The sequence below is a fragment of the Rhinolophus hipposideros genome (assembly GCF_964194185.1).
Source record: "Rhinolophus hipposideros genome assembly, chromosome: 17".
Lineage (NCBI taxonomy): Eukaryota > Metazoa > Chordata > Mammalia > Chiroptera > Rhinolophidae > Rhinolophus > Rhinolophus hipposideros.
In genome coordinates this window covers 14,054,184-14,077,752 of record NC_138063.1, presented here as the reverse complement: position 1 = coordinate 14,077,752, position 23,569 = coordinate 14,054,184, and the positions used below count along the sequence as shown (strand labels likewise).

At 42.9% G+C, this 23,569-nt stretch overlaps 1 protein-coding gene across 1 annotated transcript; it reads left to right on the top strand.

Moving 5' to 3' along the window:
- The first annotated feature begins 2,477 nt into the window (after positions 1–2,477).
- Positions 2,478–19,286, top strand: ST8SIA3 (ST8 alpha-N-acetyl-neuraminide alpha-2,8-sialyltransferase 3). The gene is made up of 4 exons (XM_081078352.1): positions 2,478–3,181; positions 4,557–4,679; positions 7,075–7,632; positions 10,168–19,286. The coding sequence occupies exons 1-4, from the start codon at positions 3,003–3,005 to the stop codon at positions 10,448–10,450; spliced, it is 1,143 nt and encodes a 380-aa protein (XP_080934478.1). The 5' UTR covers positions 2,478–3,002; the 3' UTR covers positions 10,451–19,286.
- Positions 19,287–23,569: the final 4,283 nt, after the last annotated feature.

Genomic DNA, 23,569 nt, shown 5'->3' with positions numbered 1-23,569 from the left:
GGGTCTTTCATTTCTGTATTTCTTGTTTTCAACCCCCTATACACTTGTATAGGTCTGATTTCCAATGAAATTTGGTGATTTTTTAAAAATATCCTCATTATTTTATAACATAATAGGTAGCTATAATCCCAGGTGTGAAAAGTTCCATGTCCAGTAGCTGCAGCTGCTCTCTGAACGTTTCCATCCTCAGGACATCCTCAGGACGTTTCCATCTAGTAATTACTGAGCAATCCATTTTCACCTCTAGGCCCGGCATATATCGCCCGCCTGCCTGTTTCTTTTCTGGCTAATTTAGTCCCATAACATCATCTGATTTTCAGTGACCTACATGCAATATGGGAATCATCCCAGTAGAACTTTCTTTAGATGGTTCACAGAGGTGTGCTAAACATAAGGAGTATATCAATTTTTAACTCCAGGTGGAATGAGTCCTTATCATATATCCCAGGAAAGCCTATAATGCTATTTTATAAAAGGAACTGAAGAGCTTCTTGATCTTTGCCATTTTCTGTAGGAAAATGCCTCACCAAGTACATCCTTTCCTAGGCATTTTGCAGTGGGACACGTATGGAGTGAGAGGAGGACACTAAAAACTTGCCCTAGCTGTTCAGCTGATAGTTATTAACTGCTGGATACAGGCCAGGAGCTGTGCCAAGTCCTTTACATGCCTTGTTTAATAGTTCCCCCAGCTCCTGGGAGGTTTTTATTCCAGTTCTGCAGATGAGGAACTGAATACAGAGAGGCTGATAGCTTACCCTAGGTCACGTGGCTCGTGGGTGCCAGAGTAAGCTTTTGAAGTCAAGTCTGCTGGCTCCAGAGTCTGAAGCTGTAACCATTACCCTAGGCTCCATAGTGTGTTCCCTACTTCTTGTCCAACAAGAATGTTTCTGACATGTGTAATTCCTAGACAGCTCTCATAAGATCTTACTCCTTTTGGCATTTTACACTATATTCACATGATCTTCTTTAAAAAAAAAAAAACTATAATAATTATTTTTAAAATGTGGTTCAAATATTATCATGTTCAGATGTGCAGACCATTTCTAATTTTTTTAAATGATAAAATGCTCCATGGGGGAAAGATTATTTGTGTCCTCTTGACCCACATTTTTAGACTTTTGTATAAAATGTCCACAGTGGGTGCAAAATGACCGACTCCCTTTGTCACTAGAAACAGACAATTGCATTCTATGTGTTACTGTCCATGCCAGACAGATGGGTTTCATAAGGGCATTCACTAGGTCCCAAAGTATTTATTAAGCATGCCCCCTACGTGAGACACTTGCTGGGGAGTATGTGGAAACAGAAGAAGACATTGCCTTGGCTCTGCCGGAGCTTACAGCCCAGGCCCCGCCCCACCCCCTGTGAAGAATTCATAGCCCACAGACATTAGCTCCACCAAAGCCAATAAGGCAAGAAGTTCAGGAGAGAAAGACATCATGACCAACTTGGAAAATATCAACTTGCTTTGTTGGAAAAGGCTCTCAAAGGCCAACTTCTCATCTCCAGCTTCTTTCATTAGTGCCTACTGACCACTAATTGGAAGGACCAAGACAAGGGTAAAGCTAGGGTGGAAAAAGCCACAATTGCAAAGAGCAGAGCTAAAGAAGCATGTGGGTTGCCTCTGAGAAGCCAACAGCCTGACTGAAGGTGGATTAATTTTGATTTCCAATGGATATTACAGCAGGCAACCTATGACTATACTAAAACACATTGAGGGGTCAAGCAATACAAAGCATCAGGCAGTGAGCTTCCCTTCCACTCTCAGAGGCAGCCTCTTTCACCTGGTTCTTGGGCTCCTTCAAAAGAGAGTTCTATGCATTTATAACGGACAAGATTTATAATGCCTTCAGCTTCTAGGCCTCTCAGGACTAAGTTAAGTGGCCCATCCCCAACTCCTGGCCACAGGGATGGGTCAGAAAAGTGGAGAATGGAGAGTTAAATTAGGGAGACCTTCTCCAGGCCTGGTCAACGCAGGAGCACTTGGCCAGCTGCTGGGCTGAGCACTGGAGAGTGGGGGCCAGGCCCTCCACACTCACAGCTCACCTCACAACTTTACTAGGTACTACCCATCTTTTAGAGAGAAGCAAAGTATGGAGTGGGTATAGGAGGCAGATAGGAGAGAGATTCTGGAAAATTCCAAGGTTTACATACTCACAAGATGGGTTGGACCAGCTGCTGCTTAGGATTTCTTTGCTGGGGTGCTGGGGAGGGTGCTACCCTGTGGGGCCCTGGGCAATGTCTCTGTGGTGAGGAGAAGCTTTTAAACGTCTGCTTTCCTAAAACCACTCTCCCTGCATCTCAAAAGTGCACAGCTGGTGTGTATCCTCTAGTACAGTAAATCCAGTTATTTGTCTCCCTAGTCTGTGATATATTTATAAAGTAATGAATGGTCTATTAAAGTAAGTTTGGGCGTCTGTCTATCCACAGCCACCTCCTCACCCTCACCCTCCAGAGGAGGCTGTTGACGTGGGCAGCAGCCTTCCCGCCTCAAGTCCCCTCCCTCTGCCACCTCCCCTTCTACCCTCCCTCTCCCGCCCCTCCCCCGGTTATTTGGGAGATTAGAGTTCATTAATTAAATCCTGTGCTTAGATCGAACTGTAACATTATTCCAATCACATTTATCTTGCAGGCGGCGGAGGAGATGGCAGCCTCGTTGGAAACGCGCGGGGGAGCCTGAGCCGGCAGCCAAAGACGCACAGCACGGCGCGCTCCATCGCTGCGCGGCCACGCAGACCCTCCATCTTCCTGCTCAGCCTAGGGTCCCGGGTCGCCCCAGCCTTGGGGGGTCCGGCTAATCTCTGGGGCCCCGGCCCGTCCCCACCCCCACCACCACCCCCACCCCCGGGCCTCCGCGGCGCCCCGGCCCGGTCCCCTCCCCCGCCACACACGCTGACACGCGCGCGCGGACACACACACTCACACACACCGACACGCCAGCGAGCTGCTAGACGCTCAATGGACCGATTTCCCCGCTGTCCCTGATCCCAGACCAGCCCGGGATGAGACATTGCAAAATGGCCCGGGTCGCCAGTGTGCTGGGGTTGGTCATGCTTAGCGTCGCCCTGCTGATTTTATCGCTCATCAGCTACGTGTCTCTGAAAAAGGAGAACATCTTCACCACTTCCAAGTACGCCAGCCCGGGGGCGCCCCGAATGTACATGTTCCACGCGGGATTCCGGTGAGTGCGGGCCTCAGCGCCCTCCAGCATTTGGTTGGGGGGGCGGGCGGTGAGAGGGGGGGTTGTTTTGGCTTCTCCGAGACACGGTGGGCAAGAAACTGCGTGATCCTTCCACTCCTCTTTCATTCTCCCTCCCTCCACCCCTTTATTATTTTTTTTAACCCACAGTGTCTTTATTATTATTATTTTAACCCACAGCCCCTAAACGCCGTGGTCTCCTAATCGATGTGATCGCATTTCGCGTATTCTTCCCTGGCATCCCTTCCCCCATTTCCAAAATGGGGGTAGGGTTTCAGGAGACTGGTGGTTGAGGGAGAGGCCATGTGTGGGTGTGGGAAGGGGCGGTGAACCTGGAGATGGACGTGCGTGAGGTGAGCATCTTCCCCGCGCCCGGTCCGCAGGCTCCGCCGCCGGGTGCTGGGCGGTCCGGGGCGAGTTCCTGGCGCAGACGCCGCCCCCCCCTGTGAGTTCCGTCCCTCACCCCCCAAACCATCCAGTGATGCGCGGGTCTAGTCTCCCGAAGCCCCTGGGGCATTCTGCCCCGATCCTTTCCCCCACGCCGCTGTCTCCCCCTTTCCGGGGTTTCCGCGGTTCCCCCGCCCCCCGCGGGCAGCGGACCTCCGAAGGCCGCCCACCGTCGCCCCGGGGCCGAGTCCCCGCCGGGAGCGCGGCTGGGCCGGGCCGGCGCGGGGAGCAGCTTGGCGCAGCTCGCCGACAGCCGCTTCCCCTACCTCTGGCCCCGAGGAGCTCCCCCGGCAGGGCCTCCTGATGCGCGAGTGGCAAATAAGAGCTGCACCCTGTGCTCCAGGCTGGGCCCGAGCTGCAGAACCTGGAGAAGCCCCACCTGGGCCAAAGAGCGGCGCTTCCGGCGACCCCCACCTGGAAGTCAGGGAATCTGGGACCAGGGTCGGGAAGGAAGGGGTTAAAGCAGGAGCCACCCCCAGCCTTCCCCCCGGTCTCGGGTTTCCTCTGCCCTTTCTCCAAACATCAATTCCCCGGGACTGCGGGGGCGTCGCGGGTGCCACCTGGCCGCGGCGCGGCCGCTGTCCGCGGTGCTGACACCGCGCCTCGCGCTCCAGCCCGGCGCCCAGCTCCCGCCCCTGCTCTCCGCGAGACGGCCATTTTATGGTCCCTCCCGCACCCGGAGGGCTGCACAATGGAGACGGATTTCCCTCGTTTGCTTTCTTCCTCCTGGGTGTGTGGGGCGGGGGAGCAGGGGGTGGACCAAACGACAGGGGCTTCTTGGGTGGGATGGAGCCTGCGCGTGTGCCAGCTGCCCGCCCCCGGCTGCACTCCGTGGCTCCCTGGGCTTGCCCCCAGCTGAGGCCAGCACGTGTGTGTGTGTGTGTGTGTGTGTGCTCATACCCCTCTCCAGGTCACAGTTTGCGCTGAAGTTTCTAAACCCGTCTTTTGTGCCCATTACGAATTCTCTGACCCACGAACTCCAAGAGAAACCTTCTAAGTGGACATTTAATCGGACAGCGTTTTTACATCAAAGGTAGGATAGGTGGTTTTGACTTCTGGCCCTCAAAAAAGAAAATACTGAAACAAAATAATCCAAAATAACAAAATTCTATTCCGCACCCCAAGGTGTATGTGTATTATTTTCTAGGCCTGACGGTGCAAAGGCTGATTGGTAACTTTTTTTAATGTATCTAGTCTCTTCTCATAAAACGAAAGCATCAGGAAGACCAATTTGAATGACAGGAAAAAGAGCTATTTCCAATATCGTCCCTAACTTGGGCTTAACTGAGCACCATGATTTATAGTTGACATTCATGGCTAACACTGCCAAAGCCATCTTTTTTTTTTTTTTTAGTTAATTGTAAAAAGACCACCCAATGCATTTTCATCCTACACTAAAAAAAAAATTGAAATAATAATATTGTCTCATTGAAACACACAGAAAATACTATATTCCGTCCCTATCAAATTTGTAGTGAAAATTTTGGCCCAAATATATGTAGATACTTAAGTGTAATTTTGTTTTGGTTTTGTGTGTTCGTTTTCATTAAACCTTTACAACTTTTAACATACTGTAAAAGTTACCCAATATCATTCTTATTAGTTGTCTTATAGCAGCCTCGTCTACACATGGAGGAGTTGATGAGGAGTGAGGGAAAAGTGGTTGAGGTTTGTGTTGTTTTGGGGTTTTTTTGTTTTGTTTGAAGTGGGAAAGAAGGATATGATTTACTAAAATTTATTTATTCTCCTCAGTGTTTCTGGTCTACTCTTAGCAACCCCAGATAAGTTATTACTCCTTCCTTCTGGGCGGGACTATTACGCTGCTAAATGGAATGTGGGCCATCTAGTGTATTCATTAGGAGTGTGAATACTTATTTTAAATACTTATTCTACCAGTCTATTCAGGGGATTGTGTTTTGGTCATAGTATTTCTAGTTACTGTCCTCTCTCTTTTTTATTTTAATCTAATGACAGAATTAAAACAAATTTAGTAGATATCCACAGTGTCATGAAAATGCTGTTTACTTAAAAAGTTGACAGTCATGTGATTGTGATTAAAAATTTTAAAACACTGTTCAATTAGAAAGTAGTCTATGACAATAATTGATTAATTCTAAAACCCTAGAAATGCCTTTCTTTAACTACTGGGTTTTTAATCCAATATTAATTTTATAGACAACCCAGAAAACTTTAATGGGTGTATTCTACCTTTTCAAAAACATCTAACCCAATAAAAATATTTTTCCCACACAAGTCATGTGATCCAAATGACCAGCCAGAACAATATTCCTTTCTCAAAACTTCTCTTCTTTCAATCCATCTATTAGGTAATCTTTAGTTATTAATTTTCCAAGCACCAATTTAAACATTTTATCTTAGTAACAGCTTGTAAAGAATAATATTGGTAACTTTGGAAGTTTGGGATTAAAGCTTTCAGTTTATGTGGCTCTATACGTTAACAAATGATGTAAATTTTTTTAAATAAAATTGCAGGTAAAGTGATGATATGCAAAGCAGTTAGTTTCAATCCTGCTATTTTTTTAGGCAGAAGACACAAAAAATTCAATGTGATTTCTTAGAATTGGTGAATCTAATAGCTAAGTAACATGTTACTGGTCTCTCTTAAATATTTTAAATAGCTGAGACTTTAGGAGTTGCTTAATTTTACTTAAAGCTCAAAATGAAAGCAACCTGAAATTAGTGCTAAGTATCACCCTTGCCTTGTTTATTCTCTGAATTCTTAGTACATACACACTTTTTTAGGATTTACAATAGCCTCTTTATCCAAAGATTAGGTATCTCCAACTAAATTGTGTTGCTATATAATCAAGTAGAAAAATATCTGTTTCATTATTCAAAGGACCTTAATGAGATTATCTCATTTCTATTAAATATTCAACTACACTCACTGCTATTACCATTTTCATATTTTAATAATGGATAGTACTATACTGATTCATTTGTATTTGGCTCTTATTTGGACACCAGTGATATTGGCTATTCCTTGAACACTGCAGCCCAATAGCAAACAACTAGTCCCTAGTCACAAGTCACCAATTTTTTCTGCATTCGTGTGAGCTCTTTGGGGCCCGTGTAAATTGTCTCCCTGTATTTTCCGACAGTTTGGCCTGTGCCTCCCCCTTGATCAAACACATAGCGGAAACACCAAAGGATAGCAGCTAAAACTGTAAGGGACCACAGTTACAAGCCTCAAAAGATTACACCCACAACTTGACTGAGAGATTAGCACATGTCTATAGATTCTGAAGCAGTCCTCCCCTCAAAGACCACAATCACTATGAATGTGTATAATCTTTCTTGGATTCGATGTACCTACGATTCTTGTCTGAATGAAATGGCAGCTTAAGACATAAGATGGAAAACCAGTTTTGAATGGGATGCATTTAATGAATTTCTTTTCATTTTAGGCAAGAAATTCTTCAGCATGTCGATGTAATAAAAAATTTTTCTTTGACCAAGAATAGTGTTCGGATCGGACAACTGATGCACTATGATTATTCCAACCATAAATATGTTTTCTCTATTAGCAATAACTTCCGATCACTGCTTCCAGATGTGTCACCCATTGTGAATAAGCATTATAACATCTGTGCTGTGGTTGGAAATAGTGGGATCCTGACAGGGAGCCGGTGTGGACCAGAAATAGATAAGTCAGATTTTGTTTTCCGTTGCAATTTTGCCCCTACGGAGGCTTTCCAAAGAGATGTTGGAAGGAAAACCAACCTTACCACCTTCAACCCCAGCATCCTGGAAAAATATTACAACAACCTTTTGACCATTCAGGACCGTAATAACTTTTTCCTAAGTTTAAAAAAGCTCGATGGGGCCATTCTTTGGATCCCTGCATTTTTCTTCCACACTTCAGCAACTGTTACCAGAACCTTAGTTGACTTTTTTGTTGAACACAGAGGTCAGTTAAAGGTCCAGTTGGCTTGGCCTGGAAATATAATGCAACACGTCAACAGGTGTGTATACTTTATTGCCTTTAATTTATACCCCACCAGGTGGCAAATCAGTATTGTAATCTTTGGGGGGTGGGAACTGTCAGATTTGTTATTTATTGTGGTTAGCTTAGTACTTTATGGCAAACTTGTGTATTTTGTAATGAATTATTCTAGGTAAGAAGTTCAACCTCCTATCCCCAGTTGGTAACCAAGTGCCAAGTGGGGGGATTGGTGGTTCATTAGCCTCCCCACTCTATTCCCTGTCCCCTTCCTTGGTGGTAAGCCCCATGAGCAAGAGTGAAATTACCACAGATCAAGAATTTTCTTTAATTGGATAGCTATGTCCCAAAAATGCCAATGGTTAAATCAGACAAATCAAGCAGCTTTTTTTAAAGATGCAGTTGACTTAGAATGTTGTTTTTATTTGATATTTGGGTGTTTTATAGATGTCCAAAATTAAACAACCACCTAGATAAATCATAAATTATATAATCTGCCTTTATAATTTTGGATTTGGGGGCCAAAATATGTGAAAAGTATTTTATGAGCTCATTGTTATCCCTTGTAATTTGAATAGACAGATTGACCAGAAATGCAACATTTTCATCTAGTACAATGAGTCTTAACTCTGGCTGTACATTAGAATCACTCAGATAACTTGAAAAAATACTGTTGCCCAGGCTCTACTTCAAGAAATTCTAACGTAATTTGTCTGGTGGGGGTTGGGCAGCCACTTGGTATTTCTTAATAAATCCCCAGATGATTCTAATATGCAGTCAGAATTTGGAACCACTAATCCAGGGCACTTTATAAAGCAAGATTAATTATAGGATTTTTTTTCTTTAAATCATCTGAGGAAACTGCCTCAACTCCAATTTCCCCATATGCAAGTAGCCCTTATGTCCCAACATACTGTCCAGATATTATTACAAGTTAGAGTGGGTTCTGGGAGGCCTGATAAACAGGGAATTCTAAAGACTTTCATCCCACCATGGATTATTCCCATCCTGTAGTCTTCTAAAGTCTTCCACATTTAAGATCTGTTTGGTTGACCTCTCATAGAAGGAGGAATCATCATCTAATAAACTGATACAAATCTAACACGTAGGGTGACGCCATCATTTATGGTCCAAACCAGAACTTTTTCTTGGAGAGAAAGAGGGCAATATTAATAATTACATTGAGGACAACAGATAAAATCTGAGAATGTCTCAGTTTCCCAGCTTGTATGGTTACCTTTTTAAGAGGTAATGTAGCCCAACTCCTAAGTTTAAAGATGTGTCAATTGAGGTACAAAGAACAGATGTTATTTACCCAACGTCACTGCCCAAAGGGGCAGCACCAGAATGAGAAGTCAGGCCTCCTGCCAGCCTGCCCTGTCATCTTTTGACCTCATCATTTTGCTCCCCTCTTGCTCTATTTAAATTCAGTTGTATCAAAAGAATTCTTTAGTCATTCTAATTCCATAGGTTAGAATATTAAAACCAAGACTGAACTTTTACATTTCAACTGGAATGGGAAAGAATTATCTTTTTAAAGCTTTCAAATAGTGAAGAAGGAACTACATGTGCTTAGAAACTTCTGGAAACTGGCCTTTGTGGCCTACCCTGTCCCTAGCCTTTCAGAAGTCCCAGGGGGTGTTAGCCATAGTGCCCCACTGCCACTCAAGCTTGAATCAAACACATTAGTTCAATGAAAAGTTGAAGGAAATACGGTCCACAGAAAGCTGATTTATGAAAAGTTTAATTCTGCCTGCACAGCCAATTATAAACACACACACGTGTGCGTGCCCACACATGTAGATACACTCTACAGCAGTCCCAAATATTTGGCAGTATAGGCAGGGAGGCTTAAAAATACTCTCTAAATATGGAAGGAACAGCACCCATAATTTAGCTTTTTATTTTAATTCAGAAAGTACATAAATACTTTTCTTAGGTCCTGACATGCTAACGAAGGGCTAGGGAACCCCTAGTTAGATGACAAAGGAGCAGGGAATATGATTTTTTACAAGACGGTAGAGAAAAGTAAGGCCCCACAATCTTTCCATACCCAAGAACAAGGATTGAATATCTAGGTTTGGGTAAGGAAGTGACACAGGAGGTCCCCTTAGATTAAACCATCTCCTCCCCATTTCCAAGGGCCCTTTGTGTATGAGAAAGATAGTCATTCCCATTGGTGGGCTTCTGTGGTGTCACTATTGAGTCAGAGACGCTCCCAAGGAAACCCAGAGGCAGGGTTGGCTTCAAATGAGGGCAACCTTTGTAACCACACCGAAGCCCATTCTCAGAAGGGCACGGCACTTGGTTTAATAATCTGTTATCACCCTCTTGAAATTCTCAGTGATTGTTGAAATGAAGACCCACATTTTCATTTTGCACTGGGCCTCACCGATTATGTAGCCAGTCCTGCCCAGAGGTATGTTGTGGTCTAAAACAAAGATTCAAAGCAAGTACTGTCTAAGTTGGTAGACAAACTCACGTCCCAGCCGTTACCATGACCTGGTGAAACCGTCATCACTGGCCTCTGAATCCACCTGTACTTATTGTTCCACAGGTACTGGAAAAACAAACATTTGTCGCCCAAACGGCTGAGCACAGGTATTCTTATGTACACCCTGGCATCAGCAATATGTGAAGAGATCCACTTGTATGGATTTTGGCCTTTTGGATTTGATCCTAACACAAGGGAAGATCTTCCATATCATTACTATGACAAAAAAGGAACCAAATTTACCACCAAGTGGCAGGAGTCCCACCAGCTGCCTGCAGAGTTTCAGCTGCTATACCGAATGCATGGGGAAGGGCTCACCAAGCTGACTCTGTCACACTGTGCCTAAGAACTCCGAACAGAAAGTGCCAAATGGCTGTTTAAAAAGTGCCCCAAATCAAATTGAATAGTCATCCGCATAGAACCCTAGAGAATTTCTTATAAGGATTGTCTGCCATTTAAAAGGAAAGATGTCTTCTCTCCCCCTCTTGCATTGCTCTTTTAAGAGTCTTAGCAGGGCAGATGCATTGAAGTCACAGGATTGAAACTTGTTTGATAAAGGGAATGCGCATTTGGAACCCTGCTAACAGAATGGTTTGAAGTATTTTCATGTTTGTATTTTAATAATAAACCACCCCTCATTTTTTAAAATGAGGACCAGAGCTGTAGTTTCTGCAGCTTTGCTCAGATCCAGTCCTCATCATGAGAGGCCTCTGGCCAATTTGGGCAGGATTTCAGTTTTGCCTGGGTGGGATCTGCCTCTTCAAAATGGAAACATAAAAAACTGGTTTGCATAGCTCATCCCCCTCTCCCTCTCCTCCTTCCCCCTCTCCTTCTCGCTCCCTCTTTCCCTCTATCTCCCTACAACCACCCCCCTTGCCCCACCACCATGGAGTTGAATAATTTGTTAGGAATCATGCTAAATTAGCTTTGCTTGTATGTGTTGTATCTGTACTTGATGTGTTCAAGGCTCTGGGTAACTTGGATGTTTCATGGCAAACAGAGCACATCACGATTACTATTATAAGAAATGCCTCCTATGAAGTTCTCACTAGTCCAGTCACTCACTGTACAACAGAGTGGTCGCCCTGTGGTATACATGTGCTGAGTGGCATACAATACAGTGCAGCCTTCACGATGGCGAAGAAAGCCTATGTCACGGGTGGCATCGCAGTTCTTGACATGAGGGCTATTGTGACATCTGTTGCCTCACGTGCAAGGGTATGCCAGCCTCGGTTTAGTGCCTCCCACTATCCCAACCCAAGCACTGGGCTGGGAGTTCTCAGAATATAGGAACAATGAGTTAGCTTAAGCTCCTAGGCTATTAGAGAAGAAGAATGCTTAGAAGTTGTTACGGATCCTGTATACCCTGAAAGGTCCTAACCAGACTGCCCGTTCTGAGCCTTTGAGAACCAGCAGGACTCCAGCTGAGTAGATGCTCAGAGGTTGGCCAGGCCCGGCCCCATGTGGACAGTCTCCACATGGGACAGAGGTGAGGTCCTCTTCAGCGTCACTATGTCTGCCCAGCCACACCATTCCAGAACCATTCGTTCTCTTCAAGACAACTGTAGACACTGGATAGTCCCTCTTTCCACTGAAATCAGATCTGTACATCTACAAATAAAGCATTTCAAAAGGAAAAGCCATTGAGTAGTGGCCAGATTTAGTACTAACTAGCTTTTGGAATTTGAGATGTATAGACCTGCCATGAAGGAATTAGTTGGCCATTCTCTTTTTCATGATTTCAGCCTTAGGAGTGGAAATCACATCACTCCCACCCCTGGCTTTTAACTGAGCAGCACTTTGTTCTTCCAGCTCAGCGCAAAGTCTGGCCAAGTTGATGTTAAATTTTAATAAGAGGTTCTTCTTTCCAAATGCCATTCAAGCACATTTGTAATACATTTGGGTGGGGGAGCTTGTTCTTGTTCAGAAATCTCATCTAGGTGGCTTGGAATGCTACAGATACTGTTGAAAACAATTATTGTAGTTCAGTCTACACCTCACTGCCCCTCTTTGGAAAGGTATAATCATGCCTAAAATTAAACCAAATACAATAAGGAAAGACACAGTCCTTATGCTCATGTTCTGCCTGGTCCTAAAGGGGAGTTTTCTTATTCTAATGTTTTTTCAAAAAGCTAATCAGAGCAGCCTACATAGATCCAAATATTAACCAATGGGAAAAACAAAACCGTACAGGTTCAAATGTGTTACCACAGGTGACGCATCCGACAACAGATGGCCATCATTCAAATAGATGGATAGAAGTGGGAATAGATATTTCAAAATGGAAAAACACTAAAACCGCTCAATATTTGACATAGAGGGGAGATATTAAAAATATTTTAAATTCAATAGCAGAATTTGATGGGGATTCAAACCACACCAGGCTTGTTCCCTGTCACTTTAGAGGAAAGTACATCTCATGCTGGGCTCTGCTAGGACCGCTGCAAGACGGATAACTGACAAGTGTTTAGTTGGTTCTTCCTAAGGACTTAGTTACCGCTAAGTGATATTAATGCCAATATTACAGAGGCCAGATTCTGACTCTAGAGTTTCAATTCATCCAATGTGCCCATTAGATTTCACTAAATATAAATACATAGACACTTTGAACCATGTAAGTTAAAAAAGCAAAAGACCAGAATCCCTAAAAACCAATTAACTGGTCTATGATGGACCATTTAAAATAGATCGCATCATAGTGCCAGGTGTTTGTTACTTTCTTTGTTTTAAGTTCAGGGAGATATTTTTTAATCTCATTTCACTCTTGGCTCCATTTTAACCTACAGTAAGAGGACTTTTCCATCTCCCAACATCATTTCATTTATCACTTTTAGGAGAGCTCAAAACGTTGAGGAAACAGACTTGTCTCCCAGAACCAGAAGGGCTTAGAGATCAAGCGTATCCCCAGTTTGCAGGCAGGACTTCCTGGAGCTGATCCAAAAAGACCACCCTTCCCTTTTCTTTAAAAATCTCTGAAGAAAATCCCAAGCCCTCCCACAGTGACCAACCACAATTCTCATCATTTATCAGTTCTTCATATACAGCCTACATCCCTCCTATTTCAAAAGTTAGATGCAATATGTGGCAAAGCATTTATCCCAGTTTTCAGCACATAGTAAGCACTCAACACATGGCAGCTTTTACTGATATTTTTATTGTTAGCTATACCTCTGACCTACAGTTCCAGCATAGAGAAAACAGCCTCTAGCTGATCATACAAAATCTCTGTTTTTAAAGACTGTTTCAAAGATGAAACTATACAACCATGGTCGCGACTAAAAGAGCTGGTGGGTCCCATGATTCCTGATAAAGGCAGTGTTGTGAGTCTTCAGAACTCTGGGTCTACGTGGTCAAGAGCAGGGAACTGGGCAGATAGGGCTGCTGGGAACCCCTCCTCATGCAGCTACAGATACAGACCCTGGCTTTTGCGCTGTCCTGGCTTTATGGGTTCTAGGTTAAGTGCATCCTTTTGCCAGAACCTTTCCGTTGAGGATATTTACAGCAGAGGCCACCCTTAGCCACTAGAATACATTTCACCATAAAGCCCCCAAGACTGTCTACACATGACACCCGTACAAATGACCAGTTCGGTTACAAAGGGGAAAAAAGCCACAGACATTTAGCAACCTGCTTAATGCTAGCCCCTCAGTTTTCGTCGGTGGTTCTCCAAGTCACGTGCAGGCATGTAGTTCCAGGGGAGGAAGAGTTAAAAATGTGGTATCAAGAATGCCTCCCACACCCAGAAAATCTTTCCCATATTTGATGATTAAACATCTATGGTTCCTCTGCCTTTGCTTCTGTGTCTTAAGTGTCCTTGACCTTTGTAAAAGTGCTTGTGTGTAGTCGTGTTGTGTGCCTAGCAGTGCTGGCTGAGACCACTGTGCCATCTGTCTGTGACCTTGCTATCGGGCATCTGACCAGGGGACTACCAGCCAGGACGGGCAGAGGGAGAGCCCCCCCACCTCCTTGTGCCCAGGTCTCCAGTCCCCCATGAACGTAATGCCAGGACTAACCTATTTGGGGGCGGGGGGGAGCCAAGGAATAAGAGTATTTCTTCTGACTTTGGGCAAGATACTAATTATTAGACACTCTAAGACAGCAAAGAGGTGTTGACTGGAGGCCCGAGAAAGCAGGGACAGAATTGTGGAACCTGAGGACACTGAAAATGGAAGAGCCTTTGAGTATGTCTAATCCTAATTCTTGACTTCACAAATAAGAAATGGAGAAACACAGAAGCTAAGTGACTCTCAAGATTGCACAGGGAATCAGTGGAGAAAGTATGACTCCTCATCTACTTCTTGGCCTTGTCAGTATCAAATGAAGATGGGCTCAAAGGGAAAATGATTTGGGACTGGGCTTCACAAGGCACAGAAAATAAGTCAGAAAGGCTATAAAGGAGGAAAAAGATCCCCCCCAAAATTTATTTCTCAATGCAAAACAATAAAGGGGACGCTTGCCTAAGCATACAAAAGTTCACTGCTAATAACATACATTCTTCCCTGAAATGAGAGAAAAACCCTACGATAAATTATGATGGTGATAAATCTGGTAAATCACAATTACAGATACTGACGGTTCAAGTTGACAGTTGGAATGTTATCTAGTAATCTATTCATCTTAATAAAAGCTTGTTTTAGTAATATGTATTCATAATTTAAAAGTTGAATACTGAGAATGGTTATGTACTTCTCCATATGTATAATTTTCAGCTGGTGCCCCTTGAGGTAAGAAAGACCTTTTGTCAGTGCCTTCCATATTGTAATCAATTTCTACAGCAGACTTTGCATTATTGCTGTTAGTTCAATATGCTAAGATGTGCAAATAATAATGAATGATTTGAGCTGGGTCTTCATGTGCAAAATGACAGACTGAGAAGTCTTCTGTATAATTCTGGATCCTTCAATCCTTTTTCCCCTAATTGAGTGAATATACCACATGACATATCTGTTTAGCCTCTCCTTCTCCCTGAATGTACAGAACTGTCCTTTTGCTTCACAAAGAGAGTGGGGCTGTGTACATGTGGCTGAAAAACCCAGATGGAGCAGCACAAGTATGGGACTTTAGAGCCCCAGGGCCACCTGATTAACCTGGTGCCTGGGCTTCTGTGGCTCAACTAATCAAGGCCACAGGTGAGCTGTCACCAAGCATCAAAATGACTGAATATGCCTCTTTCACAGTCTGATTGCCTTGCCACAGCACATTTTAGATTGCCATTATTGTATTATGCAGTATTTCTTAAAATTTCTTTTTATTGTAATAACTTATTGAAGATACATGTGTTTGAATAGATGTTTATACCTTTAATGAAGCTCATTCTCTTGTTGATTACAGCGGAAGCACAGGAAAGAGCCTGTCCTAGAATAACTGACTCCAATTTAAGATGACAATAGGGTTATGGGGTTAGGACCTGGATTATGCTACTAATCCACCAGCAAACAAAGCTATATGACGTGAGAAGCTCTTTAAAATACAAGTCTTGCTCCCTACCCCAGACCTTTGACTCAGAATGTCCTGGGATAAACCCAGCTTGCAAATCCCAGGTGATTCGGATGTGGCCGGCATTTGGGGACCAACAACACATAGTCAAGTCTTACATCATCATGACCCAAGTAGCTGAATGCTTATCACTCCTCATGCAGTTAGTAGCAGATCTGGTCCTTGAGGTTATTGTGATACATGGCAACATGCACACAGTCTTAGTGACTCAATCATTCAACTGTTTTGGCTGAATTGACCAGTCACTAATTTGTAAGCAAATGGTAACTGGTTAGTTTAAACAGAATGGATGTAAGCCTGAAGGCAGTCAGAGTGGGGAGACAGAGCTTTAATATACTTTACCCCAAGGCCAGCTCCTTATGTTTCAAACTAAGAGGCAGATCTCAGGTCATTCATCTTAACATATAAATACACAGGAAAGTTAAATGATTCGTTCAGATTCTACTTGGATGTCATTCCCAGAGCCTAAATTATTCCTAAAGGGGTCTGATTTCTCAAGCTCCAGGTAATGCCCCAAATGCAAAGGTCCTCAGGTTAAAATGAAACCAATCAAAAAAAGAATTCGAGGGGCTAAAATTCTAAGATCAACTAAGCAGATGAGAGGTGATCAGTTGGCACGGCTGCCTTGGGCCAGCCTCTGTTGACTAAGGCGCCAGCATCCCGATGAAGTTTTGGCCAGGCTCCTTTCTACAGCTGTGCACATGCAGAGCCTTTTAATCATCAGAGATACTAAAGGGCTCCTTTGGTTTCCCTGCTGTAAGACGCCGAGCCAATTTTAGCTCTTTGGTGGGCTGCTAGATGTTTAACAACTGGCTCTGCAGAATGATAGAGCCCTCATCTGTAGCACTTTGCCAGTGTCTGTGGTGTAAATACTCTCACCATAGCCAGTTTCAAGCTACTAAGTTGATGTCAACCAGCTGAAAATGTGACTATGGTTTCAAGAGCCGGTATGCGCTGGCTCCAGCACAGCACTGCCTGAACAATTTCTGAGTCCCTGAGCACCAACCAGGACAGGCTAGCAGTGACTCTGGACAGACTTCCAAGTGTCCCTCCCCCAAGGAGGCATTTCTACTTCGGTCAGTTCGACTAATTTTTAGTACATCATTGGGTCCCAGAGGCTAAAGACCCTAAGGCGTTCAAAGTATTTCCTAGCTATGTGACTCTTAGGAACCTCCCAACAAACTCCTCAGTACCTTAGGAGATTTCTAATTTCTAAGGCTGATCTTCCAGGTAAATATTCTTCAATTTAACTGCTAGTTAAAACCATGTTTGGCTGATCTTTTTTCATACCCTATAGTCTATCACAAGTCTCTAATTTCCCCAGTCGATCCTTCTGATACAGCCCAAAATTCACAGACATCCAGAAGTCAGTGTCCACAAAGGAGCAAGGGAAGAACAAAGCATCCTAGAAGCTTACCTAGAGAGGCTTCTAGAGAGGCTCAGGGGTTCAAACTGTCTCTACCCCCCAGGGGGACACCAGCAAAGTAAGCCTCAAGCCCAGGGTTTCAGTATGCACTCAGCTGGACTTCATTTGCCCTCAGAAAAATTCCAAATGTGCAAGAAACACCACGAAATAAGAAAACTACTGGGCGAGCTTTGCAAGGGAAGACACCAAGTGATGCCTTGCCCTTAGCTAGTGTAAGGCTGGAGCCTGACAAAATAACCACCAACAAACATTTGGCCACTATAGCCCCGTGGTGTTGAGCAGTAGTATAACTTTCCTTCTTCCAGTAGTTGTAATTGAATGCCCTACTTACTGAGTGTTTGAACATCAGATACCCTGGTGAGCACAGAAGCAGCTTTGTGTGCAAATAAAAGGTTTTTCTGATAGCAGTCATTCTTTGGTGGGTTTAATTAAATCCTTTGGAAGGCAATGTTGGAAAAAATGTACTTAATTTTTCATATACAATAAGTGATTTGTTTTTATTCTGTGTATAGTAAATCGAAATTAAATAATAAAGGACCAAATCTACTCTCCTTGCTGTAGTAAAATATCCTACGGGTTTGGTAAGGCATTACTAGACTGTAGATTGAAACTCAACTTAGATATTTTCATTATTATGTTTAAAAGGCCAAGGTAGGCCTCTGTTTTCTATTTTCCTTAAGTCATCCAAATGAGCTTGTTTCTCTACACCAAGTAAGGTACATTTTGTTTTAAATGAGGCCGGTACATGTTCAGATGTTATTCTGTATTCACAACAAATTGCATGTACCCTGGGCACAAAGTACGCCATCATCATCTGGCTTTTTTCTGGACACCAAAGAGATAAGTCAGAATGGACTTGACAGCCGGCCCCATTTTATTCCAGACAAATTCACAGCAAAACCAGCCTTGAGGGACCAGCCACCCCCATAACGTTGTGAGCGAGGGAGGTGGGGAAAGAAAATTGGCAGATAACAGGAGAGAGGTTTGGTCAATGTGTGTAGGTGAAATAAAGCCATTGAAGTACTTGCAAAAGGGAAGGGGAGGTTTCCCTCTGAAATCTGGACTCCAGACCATTTTTCAGGACTTAGAATAATTGGTCCCCACGTCTGAAATGCTCTAACCACATTTCAAGATCCAGATCAGAATCCTTACCATGCAGAAAAGCAGCCTTACAACCAAGAGCCCTGGGAGAGGTTTATTAATGGGTTGAGATCCAGTCACCAAGCATGAGCAATGAGCACTGCAATTCTCCCAGGACACAGAACAAAAATGTTGAACCATCACAATGCAGCATCACTTACTTGCACAGGACAGTCACGTAAATCCTTGTCAGGCCTTCACATAACTAGGTGGTATCTCAGGTTTAGAATCTAGATAGGTGTCATCACATGCAGATGAGAAAACTGAGGTTCCATACGTAGGAAGTGACTTACTTCCCAGCTAGTTAACTGGAATGAGAGTCTGGGCCTCCTACCACTGACTCTACACCACACCATGCTGCCTCCACTCTTTGGATGGGAAGTTGACAATCCATTGTGAAAGCATAATCAGAAGTCAAGACAAAAGAATGTGATGTCCTCTCTCACTTAACCTATTTGGTTTCAACATTTCATGCTAGCATTATTTGAAAGAATATTCTATGTTAGTGTACAATGAGGAACAAAGTTCTCTATAAGGATGAAACCAAAAGGTCTAAAGGTGGGAGAACAGTGAATGTAAGTTATTAAAGAAATGAGCAAGAAGCATGTGTCAGGGAAAATAGATGCTTCTTATATTGTTATAACCATCGTGCCCTGTCCCCCATGTACTTGATGCATTTATTTTGGAAAATGCCATATGATGCTGAGTGACTGGCACTGAAGATTTCTCTCCCTCCCAACCACGTCAGAAGCTCTCTTGCTCTTTAGAAGAAGCCGCGGCCCTTAGGAATCAGACTCACATCGCTCGTGAAAGACAGTCTCAGCTGCCCTTACAAACAAGCTGCCAGACTGACAGGGCCACGGAGATCGGAAAGAAGCCAGTGCCGCCGGACTGAGGAACATGTAAATATCTTCTGCCTTCTTGGTGAACAAGGCCCATCATCTTTCTTGTGTAGAGGTAATCGCGTGTATATTGTGACAGTAGTTTGTGAAGAAAATGCAATGATTTGCTTCGACAGCTCCCCAAATGTACCTGTTAAGTGTGAATGTGCCTGCCTCATTGCCTCATGTGCCAAACACAGTACTGAATGCATTGTTTTCAAATAAACTGTTTTATTGTGCATTGGAAAACACTGCTGGTTATTTCTGTCCCATTAGGAAGACCCACAGATACACACTAACACACTCCAACCAATGAAAAGATAAAATGCATCTTCCTTTGTCTTATTCTCAGTGTTTTGAAGAATTCTCTTTGGAGATTCGTAGGACTCCAGCGAGGTTGGACTTGGCTGTCTACAGTCGTGAACTAGTAGCCAATACTAAAATCCCCCCCATGCACACTTTTTCCAGAGGTACTTTAAATGCAAATCGTGCAACAAGCCTTTGCGCTATTAATAATAAGACATTATTCTGGAACGTGACAGCCACATACTTCATTTTATTTCACCAATAGCGGGGTGAGGGACTCGATCTATGCCGCACTGTTAGTGGCCATGTTAAACGGAGAACACGGCGTGGCTCCCAGTCCAGTGCTCCTCCCAATGCACTTACACCCCAGTCTCTAAGCCACCTCTTCACAGAGACTTCCCTGAAGGCCCCCAGCAGTCTCCATCCCCCTACCCTGTGTTACTTTTCTTCATTGCACTTTCTTTCCTCACTTGAAATGATAGTATTTATTTATTTACTCATTGTTTATCTGTGTCTCCCCGTATGTTAGAAGCTCTACCTTCTACAGAGCAGGTAACTTTCCCTGTCTTGGTCACACTATGTCCCCAATGCCGAGAACAGTGCTGGTAACTTAGTAGGCTCTCAACTGACATTTGCTGGATGGGTGGACAGATGGAGGACAGATAGACCCACCACAGAGCCTATGTATCACTACAACCCTTTTTCGTTATCTCCCTCCCCATCTTTGTACCCACACCGCAGACACCCAAAGTCCTCACTCTGCTCTGACTGTGCTGCCCACACAGCACTGGGAACCATACTCAGGAAGTAGTTGTAGGATGAATGAATGAATGAATGAACAGTCCTAGGAATTGTTTTCTCAATATCCATGTTCCAACATCAAGAATGTCGCAGCATATTCATGCATCAAAGCACACCGTTCTGAAGCCTGGCTGATTGTAATTTCAAACAGAAGGAGAACTTGTGTAGGGTAATAAACACAGCATGACTGGAAAGACCCCGGCTTCAGGAAAGGGCTGCCTGTGAGAGGGTTTGATGCAAGGCGTTTTCATACAAATCTAAAGAATGTACTGGTGCTCACTGTGTGCAGCGCTGGGCAGGATGTGAACAGGGCAGAAAACGAGAAGAATCGCAATGCCTATCCTGAAGGAACCCTAAAGTCTTATTGGGGAAATAGCTCAATGTATTCCTAGGAATATCATTTGTCCTGGGCAGCTCCCGGGAACGTTGGAATGCAGGGAGGGACAGTGAGAAAGAGAGAGCACAGAGGGAAAAGGACGCCCCACTCATGTCAAGTGGAGACAATACACATTTTAAAGGCCAGAGCTAATACTTAGGGCTTATAGTTTCTGAAAAAGAATTGCCAGGCTGATGATTCCCCCACCAACCCTCACAGAGAAATGGTAAGCTGTCCAAAACAAAACATTTCACAAACTTGAGCAAAACATGAAATTGACATGAAGTTTATTGCAGCCTCTCTTTGCCTGGGGCGGATTCGTACAAATTAAATTTTAAAAGCAGAATTTTTTTCCCTAAGAAAATGCACTGCCATAGCTTGATAGAGACAAAGAGCATTAAAGAAACCCCATTCTTGGAAGGACTAACCTAACACCCGGCTCCCAGGCCAGGAGGGAAATAGGCTTTCTGTGTTAGCCTAAGCAAGAGCGTGGGCTCCTTCCCCAGCGGGCCTTCCACAGGGTCCAAAGGCCCAGAGATGGCTGATCCCAGCCCCAGCAACTGAGCCATGCTCCAATTTAAGTGTGCTATTATTTGAGTGAAAGGCTGCTCCGAATACTATCTCATACCACTCGGAATGTCACACCCTGCTTCCCCGAAAATAAGACCTAGCCGGACAATCAGCTCTAATGCGTCTTTTGGAGCAAAAATTAATATAAGACCTGGTATTATATTACTATATTTTATTATATTATTTTATATTATTTATATTATAATATATATTTATTATATATATTATATTTATTATATATATTATATCTATTCTATTCTATTCTATTCTACCCGGTCTTATATTGTAGTAAAATAAGACTGGGTCTTATATTAATTTTTGCTCCAAAAGATGCATTACAGCTGATTGTCCAGCTAGGTCTTATTTTCGGGGAAACACAGTAGGTGACCAGGAACTTAGAAATTCAAGAATTCAATGCTCTCACTTCTAAAAGAAGGGACCAAGGCTCTGGAGAGAAAGTGACTTATCCAAATGTACTCTCCTGGCAAGCAACAATTTAAGTACTGTATCATTCTTCTGGGAAGCAAAAGAAAAGTATTATTTTTATATCAACTAACAATGCTGAATTCTAAATAAAAATATTTGAAAGGACAATCAGTTAATTGTAAGTTAACTCTTTTCTTATTATTACAAACATATTCTTTGAAAAAAATATTAGAAAATAGAGAAAAGCAAAAGAATTAAAAAAAAACAAAACACCTAAAACTTTCACCTGTTTTTCTGAGGGTGTGCTTGTTCTGTACGATTCATACTGTTGTTTTCTGCTTTTTCCCCAACTTAAAAGTATATCAAGAACATCTTTCCATGTCATTAAATATTATTTGATAAGATCACAGTATGGAAGCACTATAAATTATTTCTCCATTGTTTCAAATTTAGGTTTAGGTTCTTTGCCATTTTTCACTGCTGTAAATAGTGCTTTGATCAACATCTTTGTAAGTGGATGTTTGTTTGTACATCTATGATGATTTTCCTGTATAAAGCCCTTGAAGTAAAATTTCAAGAGATATGAAAAATTTTTGTAAGAGGAGTCCTTTTCAAAGGCAATCAAAAATGTTCAAGTAGAAGTTCAACGACCAAATTTCTAAATCTTTAATTCCCTAGAAAACTTGCAAAGGCTTTTTTAAAAAGGCAAAACGCTTAGGAGAAAAGCATAACTCATCATTGAGGATGACTTCCTCAACAGAGAAATAATGTCTTTTATTACAGTAATAATATACTATATTATACTAAACATATTATACTATTATATATTATATAAAAAGTATACATACTATACTTTTATTTAGTATAGTATAGTATTATACTAAGTATTATACTAAGTACTATACTAAGGTAAATAAATGAGTGCTACTTGTTGTGTGCTACTTAAATGCAGTTACCATTATCTCTTGTTTAGGAGCTGGGAGATTTTCACACATCAAGAGAGAAAGCCTATCCAATTGCATCCTCATTGCTAATCAAATAAAAAGCACCCAGGACCATCTGGGAGAGACGGGCCTTCAATACAATGATAGATAGCTCTTTTCCTTATTCTGAGGGTATGTTTATTGCTTACTCAATCCTACCAACCTAATAATGCTTCCAATTCACATTAAGTCCAAGAAGTCAAAAGGAGAAGGTTGAACTAAACAATCTACCTTGAGGCTACACAAATCCTATAGATCTGTTGTTTTTGTTGGACTTCTTTTAATCAATATCTCTACTTCTATTGGAGAGATGTGACTTTAAGCAAATTCAAAATATGAGCATACAGATTTTCAAAGCAGATATATTAAGGGTGGCCAAAGAAACCACTACAGAATTCCTTATTCCCTATCATTGTCCCGCTCTTAAGTAAAACTGTATTTGCACGCACACAAAAATATTAGTAAATATATTCATCAACTCTGCTGTTATAGCAGAAAAGTAGCCAGAGATGATTCATAAATGAATGAGCATAGCTGTGTTCCAATAAAACTTTATTTACAAAAACAGGCAGCAGCCAGATTTGGCCCATGGAGCATGGTTTGTCAACCCTTGCTTTAAGTAACATGTTCCTTGCTTTATGTAAAATATTTCATTTGACTGCCTTCATTGTATTAGTTTCTTAGGGCTATCATGATAGATTACCACAGACCTGGTAGCTTACAGCAACAGAAATTTATTCTCTCACGGTTCTGGAGGCCCGAGCTGTTGATTTCCTCTGGAAGTTCTGAGGGAGAATCATTTGCTGTCTCTCTCCTGGTTTCTGGTGGCTACCAGCACACCTTGGCATTGCTAGGCTTGTAGTACATAATTCCAATCTGCCTCCATCTTCACATGACCTTCTCTGTGTGTCTGTATCTGTTTCACCTTCTCTTATAAGGATTTGCCATTGAATTTGGAACCCACCCCAATCGAGGATGACCTCATCTCAGAATCCTTACCTTCATTCCATCTGCAGAGAACCTTATTATAAATGAGGTCACATTCCAGGTGGACATATAT